Source organism: Somniosus microcephalus, chromosome 18, assembly GCF_052327205.1.
Source record: "Somniosus microcephalus isolate GS21.2 chromosome 18, FLI_Smic_1.0, whole genome shotgun sequence".
Classification (NCBI taxonomy): Eukaryota; Metazoa; Chordata; class Chondrichthyes; order Squaliformes; family Somniosidae; genus Somniosus; species Somniosus microcephalus.
The window spans coordinates 70,252,681-70,270,576 of record NC_141004.1 but is presented as its reverse complement, the minus strand read 5'-3'; the positions used below and the strand labels follow the sequence as shown (position 1 = coordinate 70,270,576).

General features: G+C 49.7%; 1 protein-coding gene across 3 annotated transcripts in view; it reads left to right on the top strand.

The window, feature by feature from the left end:
* LOC147105365 (methyltransferase-like protein 27) overlaps positions 1-17,479 on the top strand; it is a 158,789-nt gene extending 141,310 nt beyond the window's left edge. For all 3 annotated transcript variants that reach the window (XM_086011656.1, XM_086011658.1, XM_086011657.1), the window contains one exon: positions 17,173-17,479. In XM_086011656.1, the coding sequence (XP_085867782.1) occupies positions 17,173-17,384 (212 nt within the window). In that variant the 3' untranslated portion in view covers positions 17,385-17,479. The remainder of the gene's footprint in view (positions 1-17,172) is intronic.
* The last annotated feature ends 417 nt before the right edge of the window (positions 17,480-17,896 follow it).

Below are 17,896 nucleotides of genomic sequence, written 5' to 3'. Positions count from 1 at the left end.
TTTTCAAGCCGAATCGACTTTGCCAGAAGCACATACTAGCCCGCCGGGAATGACGACACCACTGCGGCGTTATCCGGACAGAATCCGGAAACCTCCAGAAAGACTGAATCTATGAACTGTCTTACATAAGCTGTATATATGTTATAATGCATGTTTACTAAGGAATCAGTATGTTGTAAGCTAAAAAGGGAGGATTGTAGTGTATGTACCCGTCTACCTTTAAGGAAACTATTGTATGTAACCATTCACCTTTAAGAGAACTACTTTAGGTGTGGCACTACTTGTTTGGCTTCTGTATACTGCAATACTGACAGTGACCACACCAGTATATAAGCGTTGTGGTAGGATTCCTTGGGCAGATTCGCCCTGGCCTTCGAATAGTAAAGTCCTGTTTGTTTGTTACTCCTGAAGTCTGTGTCGTTATTAACTGCACAACCCACAGACTTTACACCCGCAAAGCCACATGTGTGCAGTCAATGGCGCCCTGCACCATGGGGAAGCCCGCGAATGCTGCAAAGCCCATTGCACGCTGTTGCTGCTTGACAAGGGCCATGGAGAAGGAGATGAACTGACGTCTCCTTCTGAAAAGGGCATTGGTCACCTGGCGGATGCAGCAATGCACGGCGAACTGGGAGATGTTGGAAATGTCCCCAGTAGCGGATTGGAAGGAGCCGGTGGCATAGAAGTTGAGAGCCACCGTCACCTTCACTGCCACCGACAGAGATGTCCTGCTCCTCAGATGTGGCTGCAGATCACCGCCAAGCAGGTGGCAGATCTCAGTGACCACCGCCCTTCGGAATCGCAGCCTCCGAACACACTGCTCGTCAGACATGTTCAGATAGGAGAACTGCTGGCGGTATACCCTGGGTGGGTAAGGCCTCCTTTCCCGATGCCTGTTGCCCCCTCTCCGTCTGGCCAGGACTGCCACTCTCTCACGGCGTCTGTGAGCCCTTTGAATGCAATGGAGAAGGCCAGCGTTTGCACCCATTGCAGCCCCCATTATATGTTTGCAAACAATGATATGACACTGAAGGCAAATACAAGTGGAAAGCTGTGGCCTGAAGCCACAAGTACCTGTCCGAGTGTTGAGCCAAAGCAGAAAGCTCTCTACCTTTGTCTCTCTGCAAAGATCCATCTCTCAAAAAGAAGGAGTGCTGCAAAATGGCAGCCTTTTCTACTGCAGGAGGAGTGCCCTTTAATTTGCGCCCCCCGCGCCTCGCATCGACTGAGAACCGTTCCCCTCTACCAGTCGCTAGGGGCGCCAGGCGCACAATAGGGCGTCGCCACTGAATTTCCGGTTTGGGGCGCACAAAGGGCGTTGCACGAGGAAATGACGTCAGGATCTGCGCGCGCAGCTGAGCGCGCGCAAAGACTTTGCGCCGCCGCTAAATCTTGAGTGAAGTTGGGGAGAGGCGCAGGTCGTGCTGCGCCTGGCCGCTAGCCGCCTAACGCCCAACATCTCCTCCTCCTAAGGCGCTACCGGCTGGCGCAAGCAACTGAACTTCTAGGCTCAAGTCATGCTTGACTATAAATACTCACCGAGGCCTATATCAGTTCAATAGGTTACCGTTTGGAGTGTGTTCCATCCTTGACATGTTCCAGGGGGTGAGGAACCAAATTTTGCAAGGGATTGGAGGGGTAGTGTGTTATTTGGATGACACACTCATTACAGCATTGATATACCTATCAATTCATTCCATGAAAAGCGACGAGTTAAGATAGTAACTATAGGTTTTTATTGGCTAAATAACAGAGCCCACCCTCGTGGGTGATCAGTTCCAGCAAGGAAGAATACTAGCCAAGCAATCACCTTTATACCTGGGCAAGCAGGCGGAGCCATGGGCGGAGTCAGCTGAGGTATGCCTAGGTATAACAGCGTGCGAGGCAAGAGGTAACCTTGTGTAGGTGATAACAACAGTGTAACAATAACAGTGGTTTACCACATTCACCCCTTGTTTAAAATTGAGTCCGGCGGGGTGAAGTGTACTACTAGTTCGTGTATGTCAGTCTATCAGGAGGCCTCGTAAGCCTTTCTGACCGGCGCAGCAGCGGCGGCGGTGGTGCAGTATCCGATGTTAATGCTGGTGTCTGCGTGGTCGACGAAGGCCCCTGGGGTTCCGGCATGCCGCCTACAGGAGCTGGATTTGGGGGAGTGGTGGGGGATAACAGTGGTGTCTCAGGGGTGCCCGAGGGTGCGAGGTCTCGCAAGGAGACTGTGTCCTCCCGCCCGTCTGGGTATTCCACATAGGCATACTGGGGGTTGGCGTGCAGGAGGTTCACCCTCTCGACCCGGGGGTCCGTTTTATGGGTCCTCACGTGCTTCCGCAGCAGGACGGGCCCCGCAGAAGTCAACCATGTTGGTAGCGAGGTTCCCGTAGTCGACTTCCTGGGGAAAACGAACATTTGCTCATGAGGGGTGGCGTTAATGGCAGTACAAAGCAGTGAGCGGATGGAATGGAGCGCTGCCGGGAGGACTTCCTGCCAGCGAGAGGTTGGGAGGCCCTTAGACTTTAGGGCTAAGAGGACGGCCTTCCAAACTGTCGCGTTCTCTCTTTCCACCTGGCCGTTCCCCCGGGGGTTGTAGCTGGTGGTCCTGCTCGCAACAATACCTCTCGCGAGCAGGAACTGGCGAAGTTCCTCGCTCATGAAGGATGAGCCCCGGTCGCTATGTATATAGTTCGGGAACCCGAACAAGGCGAAGAGGTCGTTCAGTCTTTTGATGACCGTGGTACTGGTCATGTCTGGGCAGGGGATGGCAAAGGGAAAACGGGAGTACTCATCAATAATGTTGAGGAAGTACACATTACGGTCAGAGGACGGGAGGGGCCCCTTAAAATCGATGCTCAAGCGCTCGAAGGGGCGGGTGGCCTTGATCAGGCTTGCTCTGTCCGGCCTATAGAAATGCGGTTTGCATTCGGCACAGACTTGGCAGTTCCTGGTCATGGTCCTGACCTCCTCGATGGAGTAGGGAAGGTTGCGGGCCTTAATAAAGTGGTAAAGTCTAGTGACCCCAGGATGGCAGAGGTCATTGTGGAGGGTCCGCAGTCTATCAACTTGCGCGTTGGCGCATGTACCTCGTGATAGAGCATCTGGGGGCTCGTTGAGTTTACCAGGCCGGTACAAGATGTCGTACTCGTAGGTGGAGAGCTCAATTCTCCACCTCAAGATCTTGTCGTTCTTGATTTTGCCCCTCAGTTTGTTATTAAACATAAAAGCAACCGAACGCTGGTCGGTGAGGAGGGTAAATCGTTTGCCTGCCAGGTAATGCCTCCAGCGTCGTACCGCTTCCACAATCGCCTGGGCCTCCTTCTCGACAGAAGAGTGTCGGATCTCAGGGCCCTGGAGGGTCCTTGAGAAGAAGGCCACAGGTCTCCCCGCCTGGTTAAGGGTTGCAGCTAGGGCGAAGTCGGATGCATCGCTCTCCACTTGGAAAGGGATGGACTCATCCACTGCGTGCATTGTGGCCTTCGCAATGTCTCCTTTTATGAGGGAGAAGGCTGCGCATGCTTCTGCTGTCAGGGGAAAGGAGGTGGACTTCATGAGGGGTCTGGCTTTGTCCGCATAATTGGGCACCCATTGGGCATAGTGAGCGAAGAGCCCCAGGGTTCTCTTCAGTGCCTTTTGACAGTGGGGAAGGGGAAGCTCCATGAGGGGGCGCATTCTTTCGGGGTCGGGGCCGATGACTCCGTTCTCTACTACGCAGCCGAGGATGGCAAGGCGCGAGGTGTTAAATATACATTTCTCCTTATTGTAAGTGAGATTCAGCCGTTGGGCCGTACGGAGGAATTTCTCCAGATTAACATCGTGGTCCTGCTGGTCGTGGCCGCAGATGGTGACGTTATCTAGATAAGGAAACGTGACCTGCAGCGCGTTCTGGTCAACCATCCGGTCCATCTCCCTTTGGAAGACCGAAACCCCGTTGGTGACGCCGAAGGGAACCCTAAGGAAGTGGTAGAGGCGGCCATTCGCCTCGAAGGCGGTATACTGGCGGTCCTCAGGGCGGATAGGGAGTTGGTGATAGGCCGACTTAAGGTCGATGGTGGAGAATACCCGGTACTGTGCAATCTGGTTGACCATGTCAGATATGCGGGGAAGGGGGTATGCGTCCAGCTGGGTGTACCGGTTTATGGTTTGGCTGTAGTCGATGACCAGGCGGTTTTTATTGCCGGTCTTAACGACTACGACCTGGGCACGCCAGGGGCTGGTGCTCCCCTCGATGATGCCCTCCTTCAGGAGACGCTGCACCTCAGAGCTAATAAAAGCTCTGTCCCCGGCGCTGTACCACCTGCTCTTAGTAGCGACGGGTTTACAGTCGCGGGTGAGGTTAGCGAACAAGGAGGGGGGCGCGACTTTGAGAGTGGAGAGGCCGCAGGTGGTATGCGGCGGGCAGTTTAAAAACTGCTGGTTGTAGACTGTGAGTGGGGGGAGGGGTCCACCGTATGCCAAGGTGACACTTTGGAGGTGGCATTGGAAATCTAGCCCTAGTAGGACGGCAGCGCAGAGCTGGGGCAGGACAAGAAGTTTAAAGTTTTTATATTCCGTGCCCCTAACCGACAGGGTCACCACACAGTAGCCGCTGACATCTGTTGAATGGGACTTCGATGCCATCGAGATCCGGTGGCGCGTTGGCCGGACAGTGAGGGAGTAGCAGCACACCGTGTCTGGGTGAATAAAACTCTCCGTGCTCCCGCTGTCGAACAGGCAGGTCATGGCGTGGCCGTTTACCTCGATGTCCATCATGGACCTGGACAGATGATGCGGGAGAGCTTGGTCAAGCGTGACGGAGGCCAGTGTATGGCTGAGTGTGCTGCTGTCATCGGCAGGTGAGGCGGTGGTTGGGTCTGGAGACAACATGGCGGCCGAGTGCAGCGAACAAAATGGCGGAGAAGATGGCCACCCCCACGACTCACATGAGGCACTGCTGGCGTCTGTGGCCTTGATCAAAGATGGCCGCCCCCACGACTCACATGAGGCACTGCTGGCATCTGTGGCCTTGATCAAAGATGGCCACCCCCACAACTCACATGAGGCACTGCTGGCGTCTGTGGCCTTGATCAAAGATGGCCGCCCCCACAACTCACATGAGGCACTGCTGGCGTCTGTGGCTTTCCCTCTGCAGGTGTTCGCGAAGTGGCCTTTTTTTCTGCAGCCGGAGCAGGTCGTGTTCCTTGCAGGGCAGCGCGCCCTTTGATGTCTCGCCTGGCCACAGAAATAGCAGCTGGCGGCCCAATCACGGGGCTCCGCTGCCGCAGCAGGTCCCGGGGGTGGCGGTCCCGATCGATTCCGGGACACCGACGCCGTAGTAGGTCCCAGGGGCGGCGGTGCGAGGGGTATTGCGGCCGGAGTCGGGCCCGAGTCCCACGGTCGCGCAGCACTGTACCCGGAGTACACCTCGAGGTCCCGATGGGCCACTTCCAGGGAGTGAGCGAGGGCTGTAGCTGCTTTCAAGTTGAGGTCCTTTGATTCAAGCAGTCTTTGCCGTGAGTAGTCGGACCGAAGGCCTTTCACGAAGGCATCACGGATATTTCCTTCAGCGTGTTGTGCAGCCGATACAGCTTTAAAGTCACAGTCCCTGCCGAGTGTTTGTAGCGCCCGTAAAAATTCATCTACAGACTCTCCTGGCTGTTGCGAGCGAGATCTTAGGAGATGTCTGGCATACATTGAATTTACTGGGCTCCGGTACTGCTCTTTTAGCAGGTCGAGGGCCTCCTCGTATGTAGTAAGGTCCCGGATGAGTGCAAATACTTTAGGGCTCACCTGGGCGGTCAGAACTCTTAGTTTGTCGGCTTCTGATGGCACGCCGGAGGCTACCAGGTAGGATTCAAAGCAGCTCAGCCAGTGATCGAAGTCGAGGGCTGAATTCGCTGCCTGTGGATTTAGATCCAGGTATGGCGGTCGGAGGGCTCGCAGCCAAGTCGGCTGCTGGGGCTGGTCAGTCATTTCAAAATTTAGCCAATAAAATTGATATACCTATCAATTCATTCCATGAAAAGCGACGAGTTAAGATAGTAACTATAGGTTTTTATTGGCTAAATAACAGAGCCCACCCTCGTGGGTGATCGGTTCCAGCAAGGAAGAATACTAGCCAAGCAATCACCTTTATACCTGGGCAAGCAGGCGGAGCCATGGGCGGAGTCAGCTGAGGTATGCCTAGGTATAACAGCGTGCGAGGCAAGAGGTAACCTTGTGTAGGTGATAACAACAGTGTAACAATAACAGTGGTTTACCACAAGCATCAAACAGGCAAATCCATGATGAGGTGTTGAATGAAGTGCCCAAATGGCTAGAGAAGCACAGAGTACGAGTGACAGCTCACAAGTGTGAGTTGTTTCAAAACTCAGTGGAGTACTTAGGGCTCAGAGTAGACAAAGATGGTTTACATCCAACCAAGGGAAAGCTGGATACAATCAGAAATGCACCCACTCCCAAGAATGACTCTGAACTTCGATCATTTTTGGGTCTTTTGAATTATTACGGAAAGTTCCTCCCAAACTTGGCTACATTGTTACATCCACTGAATGAGCTGTTGAGAAAACAGGTCCCTTGGAAGTGGTCAAAAGAATGTGACACAGCATTCAAAGAGTGTAAAAGCCAGTTAGTATGGAGTACCATGTTAGGTCACGATGATGTATCTAAGGAGATCAAGCTAGCGTGTGACGCCTCTCCATATGGAGTTGGGGCAGTGATCTCTCATGTACTAGATAGTGGGGAGGAGAGACCAATTGCTTTTGCTTCACACACTCTCAGTGCCAGTGAACGGAATTATGTGCAGATCGAAAGGGATGCTTTGTCATTGATTTTTGGGGTCAAGAAGTTTCACAAATACTTGTTTGGTCAGAAGTTTACCATAGTTGCTGACCATAAGCCCCTGACAGAAATCCTCCATCCAAAGCCCCCAGTTCCAACCTTAGCTGCAGCCCGAATGCAGAGATGGGCTTTGATTTTGTCAGCGTATATGTATGACATTGAGTACAGATGATCAGCTGATCACAGTAATGCTGACACTATGTCCAGGTTGCCATCCCCATCACAAGTTACACCCAATAGGGAAGAAGTGTTCTATTTCTCATACATTAATGAGCTGCCAGTCACAGCTGAAGAGATTGGTAGGGCAACCAACCGTGACCCAATTATGTCAAAGGTGTATGATTACATAGCAAATGGATGGCCAAATCAGGTAGCAGAGGAAACTATCCATCCATACTTCGTTCATAGGAATGAATTGTCAGTGGATAAAGATTGTATCATGTGGGGAGCAAGAGTGGTTTTCCCAAATAGGTTCAGGTCTAAATTGATAGGAGATATTCATGACCAGCACCTGGGAATGTGCTTGACCAAGAGCTTTTCATGCAGTTACTTATGGTGGCCAGGTTTAGATAAAGAGAGTACATAATAAGTCAGTGTACAACATGTCAATCGGTGAGCAAGAAACCACCATCAGTACCATTACAGCCATGGAAATGGCCTCCCAGAGGGTGGCAAAGGTTACATGTAGATTTTGCTGAGCTAGAAGGACAGCAATTGTTCATAATGATAGATAGTCACTCAAAGTGGGTAAGAGGTGTTTCCGATGCGGACAATAAAAAGCAAAACACTAGACAATTTGCGAAGATTGTTTTCTTCATACGGTCTCCCAGAAGAAATTGTGTCTGATAATGGGCCACAATTTTGTTCAGAAGAACTCACACAGTTCATGAGCAGAAACGGTGTGAAACATACCAAAGTTCTGCCGTACCACCCTGCTTCAAATGGTGCAGCAGAGCGCACAGTACAAATTGTCAAACATGCCCTCATCAAACAAATGTTGGATCCAAATCCAAAGAATCATCAGTTGTCGTTGGACCACAAACTGGCAAATTTTCTGATTACCTATCTGGTCAAGGTGTTTGATCATGGAAAGGTTAAGTTTGTTCACATTGATCATATCTTACCTGCAGATGTGGTAAGTCAAATAGTCTTGTTACAAGTAGAGTACCAGTAGCAAATCCGACATCAGATGGACCAGAAACAAATCCAAGACAAAGTCCGAATTTATGTCTGAGCCCGAGTCAGGCAGACAAACAGTCTGAAAGTGTAGAGAGTCCAAATTCTCCTCAGGCTCAGCCTCGAATGAGTCAAAGTCCTACAACAAGATCTGAAAGTTCTGTTCAAGAAAGAAGGTATCCTCTTCGAAACAGAAAAGCAGTGGTTAAGTTTAATCTGAAATATGGAAAATAAGTTAATATCTTTTGTGTGTGTTACAGAATTCTAGAGTAGAATTTGGAAACACAAAATGGGTTCCATTTGAGAAATATATACCAAGAGTTGTGTATACTGCAGCGGTTCGTGTAGATCGCCACTAAATAAGAGAGTTTGACTTCGACGAACTATTAACCAGTTGTTTATTTACAGGAACAGACTAATTACATCAGGTAAGATGGCTGACTGTAGGAGCACCGTGGTATAGGTCTTGTCCCAGCGGGGACTCTGTGGTGTATGTGCCTTTAAGAGCTCCCTGTGTACTGTAATGCCGGTAATGGCCACTCGGGCTATATAAGCCTGTATAGTGTCTTGTATCTGTTAGTTCACCTCCAGACTTTGTTCAGTAAACACCTGTGAAACCAACTCCTGCATTCCGTGTCTCCATTAACACACGGATACAACAGTGGCGACGAATTGGAAACGGACTTACCTGCAATTCGGCAGCACCTCAAGGAAATCGATTGCTCAGACGAAAGTCAAAGAAAAACAAGAAAGAAAAAAAACTGTGGTTTCACCAGCTAGCCGAGCTGGTGGCAGGTACTGCAATAATCCTTCCTGGGCGGTGGGCTGGGGCGCCATCGGCTGGCTCTGCAGCGGAGCCGAGCAGCGAAGGCGGAGGCAAACAGAGACAGAGGGTGGAGCACTCGGGAGACGGCCGGCGCTGCAAAGCAGGTCAGCGTTCGGACCAAGCAGAGGGAGGGAAAAGTCCCAGAGAGTCCGGCAGGAACGAGTCTCCACCTATTAAAAATATCTATGTAAATAAAAACCACGGAGAACAGCGTTGTCAGCAGCGGCAGCGGCGGGAAAGCGCGGGAGGTGCCATTTTTTTTCTGCGGGGAAGAAAGGAAAACGCGGGAGGTGCCATTTTTTTTTCAAGTTGCCTAAGACTGGCAATATTACTGCTTTCGATAGCGATATAGAGGATTGGACCACATATGTGGAAAGAGTGGAGGTATATTGCACAGCAAATGAAATAGAGGATAATAAAAAGGCATCAGTACTTCTAAATCTAATGGGCGCAAGGACATACGGGCTGTTACGAAACTTAATCACTCCAGCCAAACCGAAGGACAAGAATTTTAAGGAGATTGTTGATACCCTACAGGAGCACTTAAACCCAACACCGCTGCTGATAGCGGAACAATTCAAATTCTTCAGGAGGAATCAGCACAAGAATGAAAGAAACGCTGATTACCTCACCGAATTAAGGAAGCTATCAAAGCAGTGCCAATTCGGGGCAGGACTGGCAGATTCTCTTCGAGACAAATTCATCTGTGGTCTCCTAAGTGAAGGAACACAGAAAAGGCTACTTTCTGAGAAAGATTTGACACTGGACAAGGCTTTCAGTGTGGCTGTGTCATACGAAGCAGCCACAAGAGGAGCTGCAGAGATACAGCAAAAGCCACAGGACTTTGGCACCCATGAAATGACACAGGGTTTCGAGAGATGTTATCGATGTGGCAGATCCACCCATGACCAGAGGGACTGCTGGTTCAAGGACAAAGCATGCAGGCAATGCGGAAAGATTGGACACATTGCACGTGTATGTCGATCTGGAAACAAAAAATCCACGGACAGGAAAAAAATCAATAAGGAAAAGTACAGATAGGTACAAATGATGACGGACAGTAGCTCTGAAGACCAGAAGAGCGATAGCAACTCCGGAAACAAGAGACTAAGCTGTCTCAAATTACATAATGTAATTGCCAAAGAAGATTACCAGACCATTTGTGTTACCCTCACGATAGCGGGGTCCCCAGTTAAAATGGAGCTAGATACAGGATCAGCTCTGACCGTCATAAGTCGACGGGATTACGAGCGGCTATTTCCGCATATACCTTTGAAAGACACATCCATTATCTTGAAAACATATACGGGGCAGAAAGTATACCCCAAAGGGAAAATAAGGGTGCCTGTTGTATACAACGGCAAGGAAATACAGAAGTTGTATTTATACGTTCTGCAAGATGGTGGTCCACCGCTGTTGGGACGTGAATGGATCAGGAAGATACGTTTAGACTGGCACTCCATTCAGGCACTGATGGTGACCAGTAAGAAAAAAAATGATGATGACGTCATACCTGAACGATTAAAAGACATCTTGGCCAACGCCAAGGAAGTGTTTCAACAGGAACTAGGAACCTTGAAAGGCGTCACCGCCTCAATAAAAGTGGAGGATGCGGCAATTCCCAAGTTTTTTAAGGCAAGGCCGGTGCCATACGCAATTCATCCAGCAGTCGAGGCAGAGCTGGAGAATTTGGAAAAGGCAGGCGTATTATCCAAGATAGATTGGAGCGAGTGGGCAACACCCATCGTCCCGGTCATGAAGAAAACGTTGAATAATGATAAATCTGAAGAACAGAGAAAAATTTGCATCTGTGGGGGCTTCAAGGTGACTGTAAACCCGGTCCTTCACACTGTACAGTATCCTCTTCCGAGGATAGAAGATATTTTCGCCTCACTAACCGGAAGGAAACGTTTCACCAAAATTGACTTGGCACAGGCATATCTACAGATGGAGGTTGAAGAGGCCTCTAAAAAGTATCTCACGATAAATACACACAAAGGCCTGTACCAGTACAATCGACTGGTTTTCGGAGTAGCATCAGCTCCAGCTATCTGGCAAAGAGCTATGGAGCAAGTCCTTCAAGGGATTCCGGGGACTCAATGCTACCTAGACGACATCCTTGTAACAGGAGAAAACGACAACGAGCACCTTGCCAATTTAGAGCAGGTGCTCACTAGGCTGAGAGAACGGGGCCTACGAGCAAATCGCCCCAAGTGCGAATTTTTCCAGAAACAAATATATTGTGGCCACATAATTAACGAGGAAGGGTTGCATAAGTCACCTGAAAAAATTGAAGCGGTCATAAAAGCCCCAGCACCTGAAAATGTCTCACAATTAAGGTCGTTCCTGGGATTGATAAATTACTATCATAAATTTTTACCGAACTTGTCAACTCTTCTGCACCCTCTTAACGAACTGCTACAAACGGGAGTAATTTGGAAATGGAGCGAAGACTGTAAACGTGCCTTCCATAAATGCAAAGGCTTGATCACGTCCAAGGAAGTTTTGGCTCATTACAACCCATCACTGCCAATCAGACTGGCATGCGATGCATCCCCTTACGGCGTAGGAGCGGTATTATCGCATAGATTCCCTGATGGCTCGGAGCGGCCGATAGCTTTTGCGTCATGCTCATTGAACTCAGCTGAGCGTAACTATGCCCAGATCGACAGGGAAGCACTCAGCCTGGTATGGGGAGTGAAGAAATTCAACCATTACCTGCACGGACAAAAATTTACCTTGTTGACTGACCATCAACCCCTCATCTCCATATTCAACCCTAAAAAGGGCGTTCCCATTATGACAGCGCAAAGGCTACAGAGGTGGTCCCTTTTCCTAGGGGCACACCAATATGACATAGAATACAAAGGATCAAAACAGCATGGGAATGCTGACGGTTTATCGCGCCTACCGTTGCCAACGGTAGAAGAGGCACCTACAGTGGACCCAGTGGAGATGTTCCACTCAACCATAGTGGAATGTCTACCAGTAACAAATTCTGCCATTGAAAAGGAAACGAGAAATGACCCGACTCTCTCACAAGTCTACGATTTAACGGTGAAGGGATGGCCAGCACATGGCGAACCACTGTTGCCAGCATTCTCGCAAAGAAGAGAACAGCTGTCAGTGTGCCGAGGAACCTTGATGTGTGGATCCAGAGTGGTGATTCCACCCAAACTCCAGGATAAAGTGCTAAAGGAGCTTCATGAGGGGCATCTGGGTGGAGTGAAAATGAAGAACCTAGCCAGAGCGTTTGTGTGGTGGCCAGGTATCGATGGAGACATCGAAGAAATGACCAAGAGCTGCCTAGGATGCCAGAAGGTCCAAAACACCCCACCACAAGCCCCTCTACATCCATGGGAGTGGCCCTCATCTCCATGGCAAAGGGTACACATCGACTTTGCTGGTCCATTTATGGACTCAATGTTCTTAATCGCGGTTGATGCACACTCCAAGTGGCCGGAGGTAATAAAGATGTCCTCCACCACCACGGAAAAAACCATCACAGTATTAAGGACCATATTTGCCAGGAATGGGCTGCTTGAACAGATCTGTTCTGATAATGGACCGCAATTTGTGTCCGAAGAATTCAGGAAGTTCTTAAAAAACAATGGGGTTAAGCACTACACGTCCGCCCCATACCATCCCGCCACCAATGGATTGGCTGAAAGGTTTGTCCAGACCTTCAAGAAGGCCATAAAGGCCATGGGTAATGAAGACATAAATCTACAGCATAAGGTAGATAACTTCTTGTTTGCATACAGGAATGCAACACATGTGGTTACAAACCAAACTCCCGCCATGATGTTCTTCAATAGAAGACTAAGGTGCCGGCTGGATTTGATCAAGCCAAACATCAGAAGGGACGTGGAGAACCGGCAATTTCAAGGCATGAATGAAAGGCCAACTAGAACCTTCCAGTTAGGTCAACAAGTTTTGGCCCGGGACTACCGTACCGAGAAATGGTAGCCTGGAACTATTTGCACACGACTTGGACCGCTGATGTATACCGTGGACATTGGAGAAAACATAATAAGGCGCCATGCTGACCAGATCATAGAGTCATCCGAAAAGGGACAACCTACACCACAACTCTATACTGTTACTGGAACCAGATGAACCCGACACTGGCATTCAAGCCGAATCGACCTTGCCAAAAGAACCTACTACACCACCAAAAACTACTACACCACCGAGGCGTTATCCGGACCGAGTCAGGAAGCCTCCAGAGAGACTGACTTATAATTGATTAACTGCAGCAAATGTGTAGATTATTGTTCTTGTAACATGTTAATTAATGATTACTTAAAATGTTATGTACTGGTTGTCTAAAAGGGGAGGAATTGTGGTGTATGTGCCTTTAAGAGCCCCCTGTGTACTGTAATGCCGGTAATGGCCACTCGGGCTATATAAGCCTGTATAGTGTCTTGTATCTGTTAGTTCACCTCCAGACTTTGTTCAGTAAACACCTGTGAAACCAACTCCTGCATTCCGTGTCTCCATTATCACACGGATACAACAGACTCCACGAGGACTCAGTTCGCAGTCCTGTGGGGAGCGTGATGTTGTCATCGCGTTTGTGTTGTGACGTCATCACGGTGTTCGCGTTTCCCGCGCTTAGGACGTCACATGATGCGCGTCGTTGCGTCGCGGGCCGTTGAGGCCGAGGTCGCGAGGCCGGGCTGTGCCGGTGCTTGCCGCGGGAGCGGAAGATCGTGTCGCTCCCGTCGGCTGGCCGTTGAGGCCGAAGACGCTGGCCGGGCTGTGCTGGCAGCCGTCCTGGAAGGCCGAGTCGGGCCGGCAGCCTCCGCACGCACGTCACGTCATACGTGACGTGACGTCAGCGCGCTAGGGCGCGTCTTAAAGGGGCAATGGCCCCAACAGGTAAGTTAAAAGGGCAACGGCCCCAAAAAGTAAGTTAAACATACAGTAAGGTAAGTTAAAGGGAATTATGTGTCTTTATGTAAGGTACAACCGGTGGTACCACCACAATACCATGCAAGTCATGTACAATGATTATTTGCTATGATTAACTTCTTCAATAAGGAGGGAGAAGTGTAATAGCACCACCTGGTGACTACTGAAATACATAATAATAAAGCACATGGGCAGTACAGTTCTTACCGGAAGCCATGTTGTGCAGTTGTATATATATGCTGTGTCCCAAGATATCACAGTGGGGAGGGGAGAAAGTCAGGAACTCGGGGGGAGGGGAGAAGGTCAGGAACTTCAGGAGAAAAGGCCAGGAGCTTGGGGGGAGGGGAAAAGGTCAGGAACTCAGGGAGAGAAAGTCAAGAGCTTGGGGGGAGGGGAGAAAGTTAGGAACTCGGGGGGAGAAGGTCAGGAAATCAGGGGGGAAGGGGAGAAGGTCAGGAGTTCGGGAAGGGGGGAATCTCAGGAATTCAGGGAGAGTAGGTCAGGAGCTCAGGGGGAGGGGAGAATGTCAGAAACTCGGGGAGAGAGGATCAGGAACACAGGGAAAATTGGTCAGAAAATTGGGGAGAGAAGGTCAGGAACTCGGGGCAGGGGAGAAGGTCAGGAACTCACTGGGGTGGGGAAGGCCAGGAACTTGTTGGGAGAAAGCGCAGTGAGGACAGTGGGGAGGGGGGAAGAACGTGATCCAGGTCTAAAGGAGGGGGGATGAGAGCAAGAATGTGATCCAGATTGGTAGATGGGTCACGTTCTCTCGCCCTCTGTTAGGCCTGGATCACGTTTTCCACCCCCAGCCCATTTACACCTGCACCACGTTCTCCCTCTCCTCCCCCACACCGCAACGGTTCAAGAAGGCAGCTTACGACCACCCTCTCAAGGGCAATCGGGGATGGGAAATAAATAATTTTTTTAAACGAGAGAGTATATGCATGAGAATACATTGCCGGTCACGACTATTCGAATGTTCTCCTGGCCAGCCTTCCACCTTCCACCCTCATTGAACTTGAGCTCATCCAAAACCCTCCTACACAGATCCTAACATGCAGCAAGTTCCATTCACCCATCACACCTGTGCTTGTTGACCTACATTGGCTCATAGTCCACCAACAACAATCCCGCTAAGCTGCGTGGCCATGCCGCTGTCTGGAGGTCCCGCGCAGGCCACTTACCAGCTTTTGAATGGGAGATTTTACGCATGCAGGAATTGAATGGGCCGCGTAGCCCGTTAAAAGGATTGCCCACCCAAAACAAATTAGGGGGAAAGAGCCCCTTGATTTTAAATTCTCACCCTCATGTTAAAATCCCTCATGGCCTCACCCCTTCCTATCTGAACTCAGCAGTGTAAGCACCGTGAGTGCTCTGAACTCGGGAGAGTGAGCCCTGTCAGTTCTCTGAAAGCAGTAGTGTTAGAACTGTGAGCTCTGGAGCCTGCCTGTGACAATGACTGGATCAAATTACACATTGCAGAGGTCTTGATTACTCTCCAGCAGGCAGGATCCAATTTCACATTCCAGACAAACTGTTGGGTGTGTCCAGTCCTCCAAGGGGGCCAATCAGAAATCTGGTCCTGTCCGCCAAGGGGACCAATCAGAATTCTGGTGGTGCAAATCGATGCAACCATGTTCGTTCAGCACCACTCCTCAGTTGGGATGTTCTAGAAGTACCAGGATGTATGAGTCCTTTGTATTTCTCGCATTCTCAATGTTTCCTAAGTGCATTCTTAGCCAGGGTCACTGAGTGAGGAGCAATTAGGAATGGGAATGCTGTCATCTCTACCCAGCCTAAGCCACAGCTACTGCGATAAGCTGGAGTCGCCTCACTGCTATCTTGGCTATATTCAGCTAACTCAACATATACTGGGAATTTAAACTGGGACCCTCTGGAATGTGTGGCTCAGCCACCTGCTGTTTTAACCAACTGAGTCTATAAGCCAGCTATCTAGACTGATTCCTTCATATAAAAGGTCAAAAAATTAAAGACCAAGGGGGAAAAATTCAGTTGTTTGCACCTCCCGTTAGCACCTTAAGAGGGCGCTAAGTGGGGCGCAAAACAACTAGCGCCCAGGCGCAGTGATATCTGCGCCTCTCGCGAAATTGACCAGACATTTTGCGGCAGCGCTAAACAATACCGCCACGATCTCCTGCGCCGGCAGATCGTGACGTCAGTCGAGTGCGCAAGGCCCCGGTAGCGCCCCGGACCGGAAATTGAATGGCGCCCCCTGCCTTACCGCCTGCCGCTAGCAACGGCAGGTTGAGGGGAGCGTTCTGCCGTCAGAAAGGGACTGGGGGAGCGCTATTTAAAGGCGACCGCTTCCTGCCTTTTTTTGTCGGTGACATTTTTGCACCACGCATTCTGAGAGAGAGAGAGAGAGACTTCTGGAGAGATTCAACGCTGTGTGAAGGAGTTTTGGGTACTGAGCAGCACTTTGCAGGTTGATTTTGATTTGCCCTTCCTTGTATCGATTTAGAAGAGACTGTGGGGTCTGCACTCTGAGCTCTTTCCCTGGTTCTCTCCATTGATCTTTCCAGCAGATTTGATGTACACGTCTCTCCAGGCTGAGATTCAGGCCGAGATTCAAGGCTGCAATGAGCAGGATGTGGATGCAGAGTAAGATCATCCCTCCCCTTTTAGATAAAAACAGAAAATGCAGGAGAAACTCAGCAGGTCAAGCAGCATCTGTGAAGAGAGAGACAGAGTTAACGTTTCAGGTCGATGACCATTCGTCAGAACTCCCCTTTAAGAATTGGCCGGCGCCAGTGTGTCTGTGTTCCATTGCTGACTGACATCACATGAGCTTCGCCAGCGCTCTGAGGTAGCGCCTCGCTCCTCTGCCTTAGCACCTTAAGAGAGTTGTGTAGCGCCTGATTTAGCGCTCCAATCACCTCCAGGGGCGATAAAAGCCAAGTTTGCTGTCGGAGGCGATAATTAGCGACAGGCGCTAAACTTTGCGCACCGCCAATAATAGCGCCCCAAACGGGGCGATACTGAATTTCTCCCCCCAGCACTCTTATACAACCTTGCAGTAATTCCAGAAGCCTGTTGTTATGTTTCTGAATACCATCCAGCGTGAAGTGGATGTGGTTTAGGATGAGTGTAACACTGAGTGCCACGTATTGTAAAGCTGCTTCATGCCCAGCTAATAACCTGTTTCCTTTTCGTTCTCTTTTCCCAACCTATCACCTCTAATAACCCACCAAGTAATCTCATAAAAGGCTTTACACTACCCATTGACAGGTTCAGCAGTCGATGCATTCAACCTATCTGCAGTGAGTGTCTGAACTGCTGCCCTGCTGTTTGCTTCCTGACGGTTTTTAACGCAGGTTACAGTCCCTCCTACCAATGTTTACAGGAGGGCAAATTTAGTCTGAACAATAACATGTTGGGAATTTCTAAACGAGGATATATTTGACCAGTGTTTTCCCATTTTCCAGGAGCATATCTCTGTTTATCAACAAAAGATGAAAGGGACAGTGATTACATGCAGGAGCTTCTGACTTCCATGGGAGAACTGGAGGACAAGGGGCTGTGGACCCAGGTTGTGAAGAGAAAGGTTGAGGATTGGCAAAAGGTTCCACTGCAAACTGAACTGGGCCCAGAGTATGTTCCTGGACTTGTGGCCATTTATAGAAAATCTGGTCAATGATATTGGTGCTGATCTTTGTAATCAATGCTGTTATCGGGCATATTGACCACATTCGTACCAGTACACACAGCAAAATAAAACTGCATTTCAGCCAATTGCTTCTTGTGTGATGTTCTTACATGGAGCCTCTGAAGTTTCTCTCAGCTCTACTGACAGATGAGCAGTTCACCCCAGGGCTGTACAGCTCAAAATGGTCTCTTCACACGCAACCCAAATATGGAACAACAGAATCTATATAGAAACACAGAAAAATAGGAGCAGGAGTCGGCCATTCAGCCCTTCGAGCCTGCTCCGCCATTCAATATGATCATGGCTGATCCTTTATCTCAAAACCATATTTCCACTCTCTTGCAATGAAGGCCAACATACCATTTGCCTTCCTAACTGTTTGCTGCACCTACATGTTTGCTTTCAGTGACTGGTGTACAAGAACACCCAGGTCCCTTTGTACATCAGCATTTCCCAATCTATCACCATTTTAATAATACTCTACCTTTCTGTTTTTCCTACCG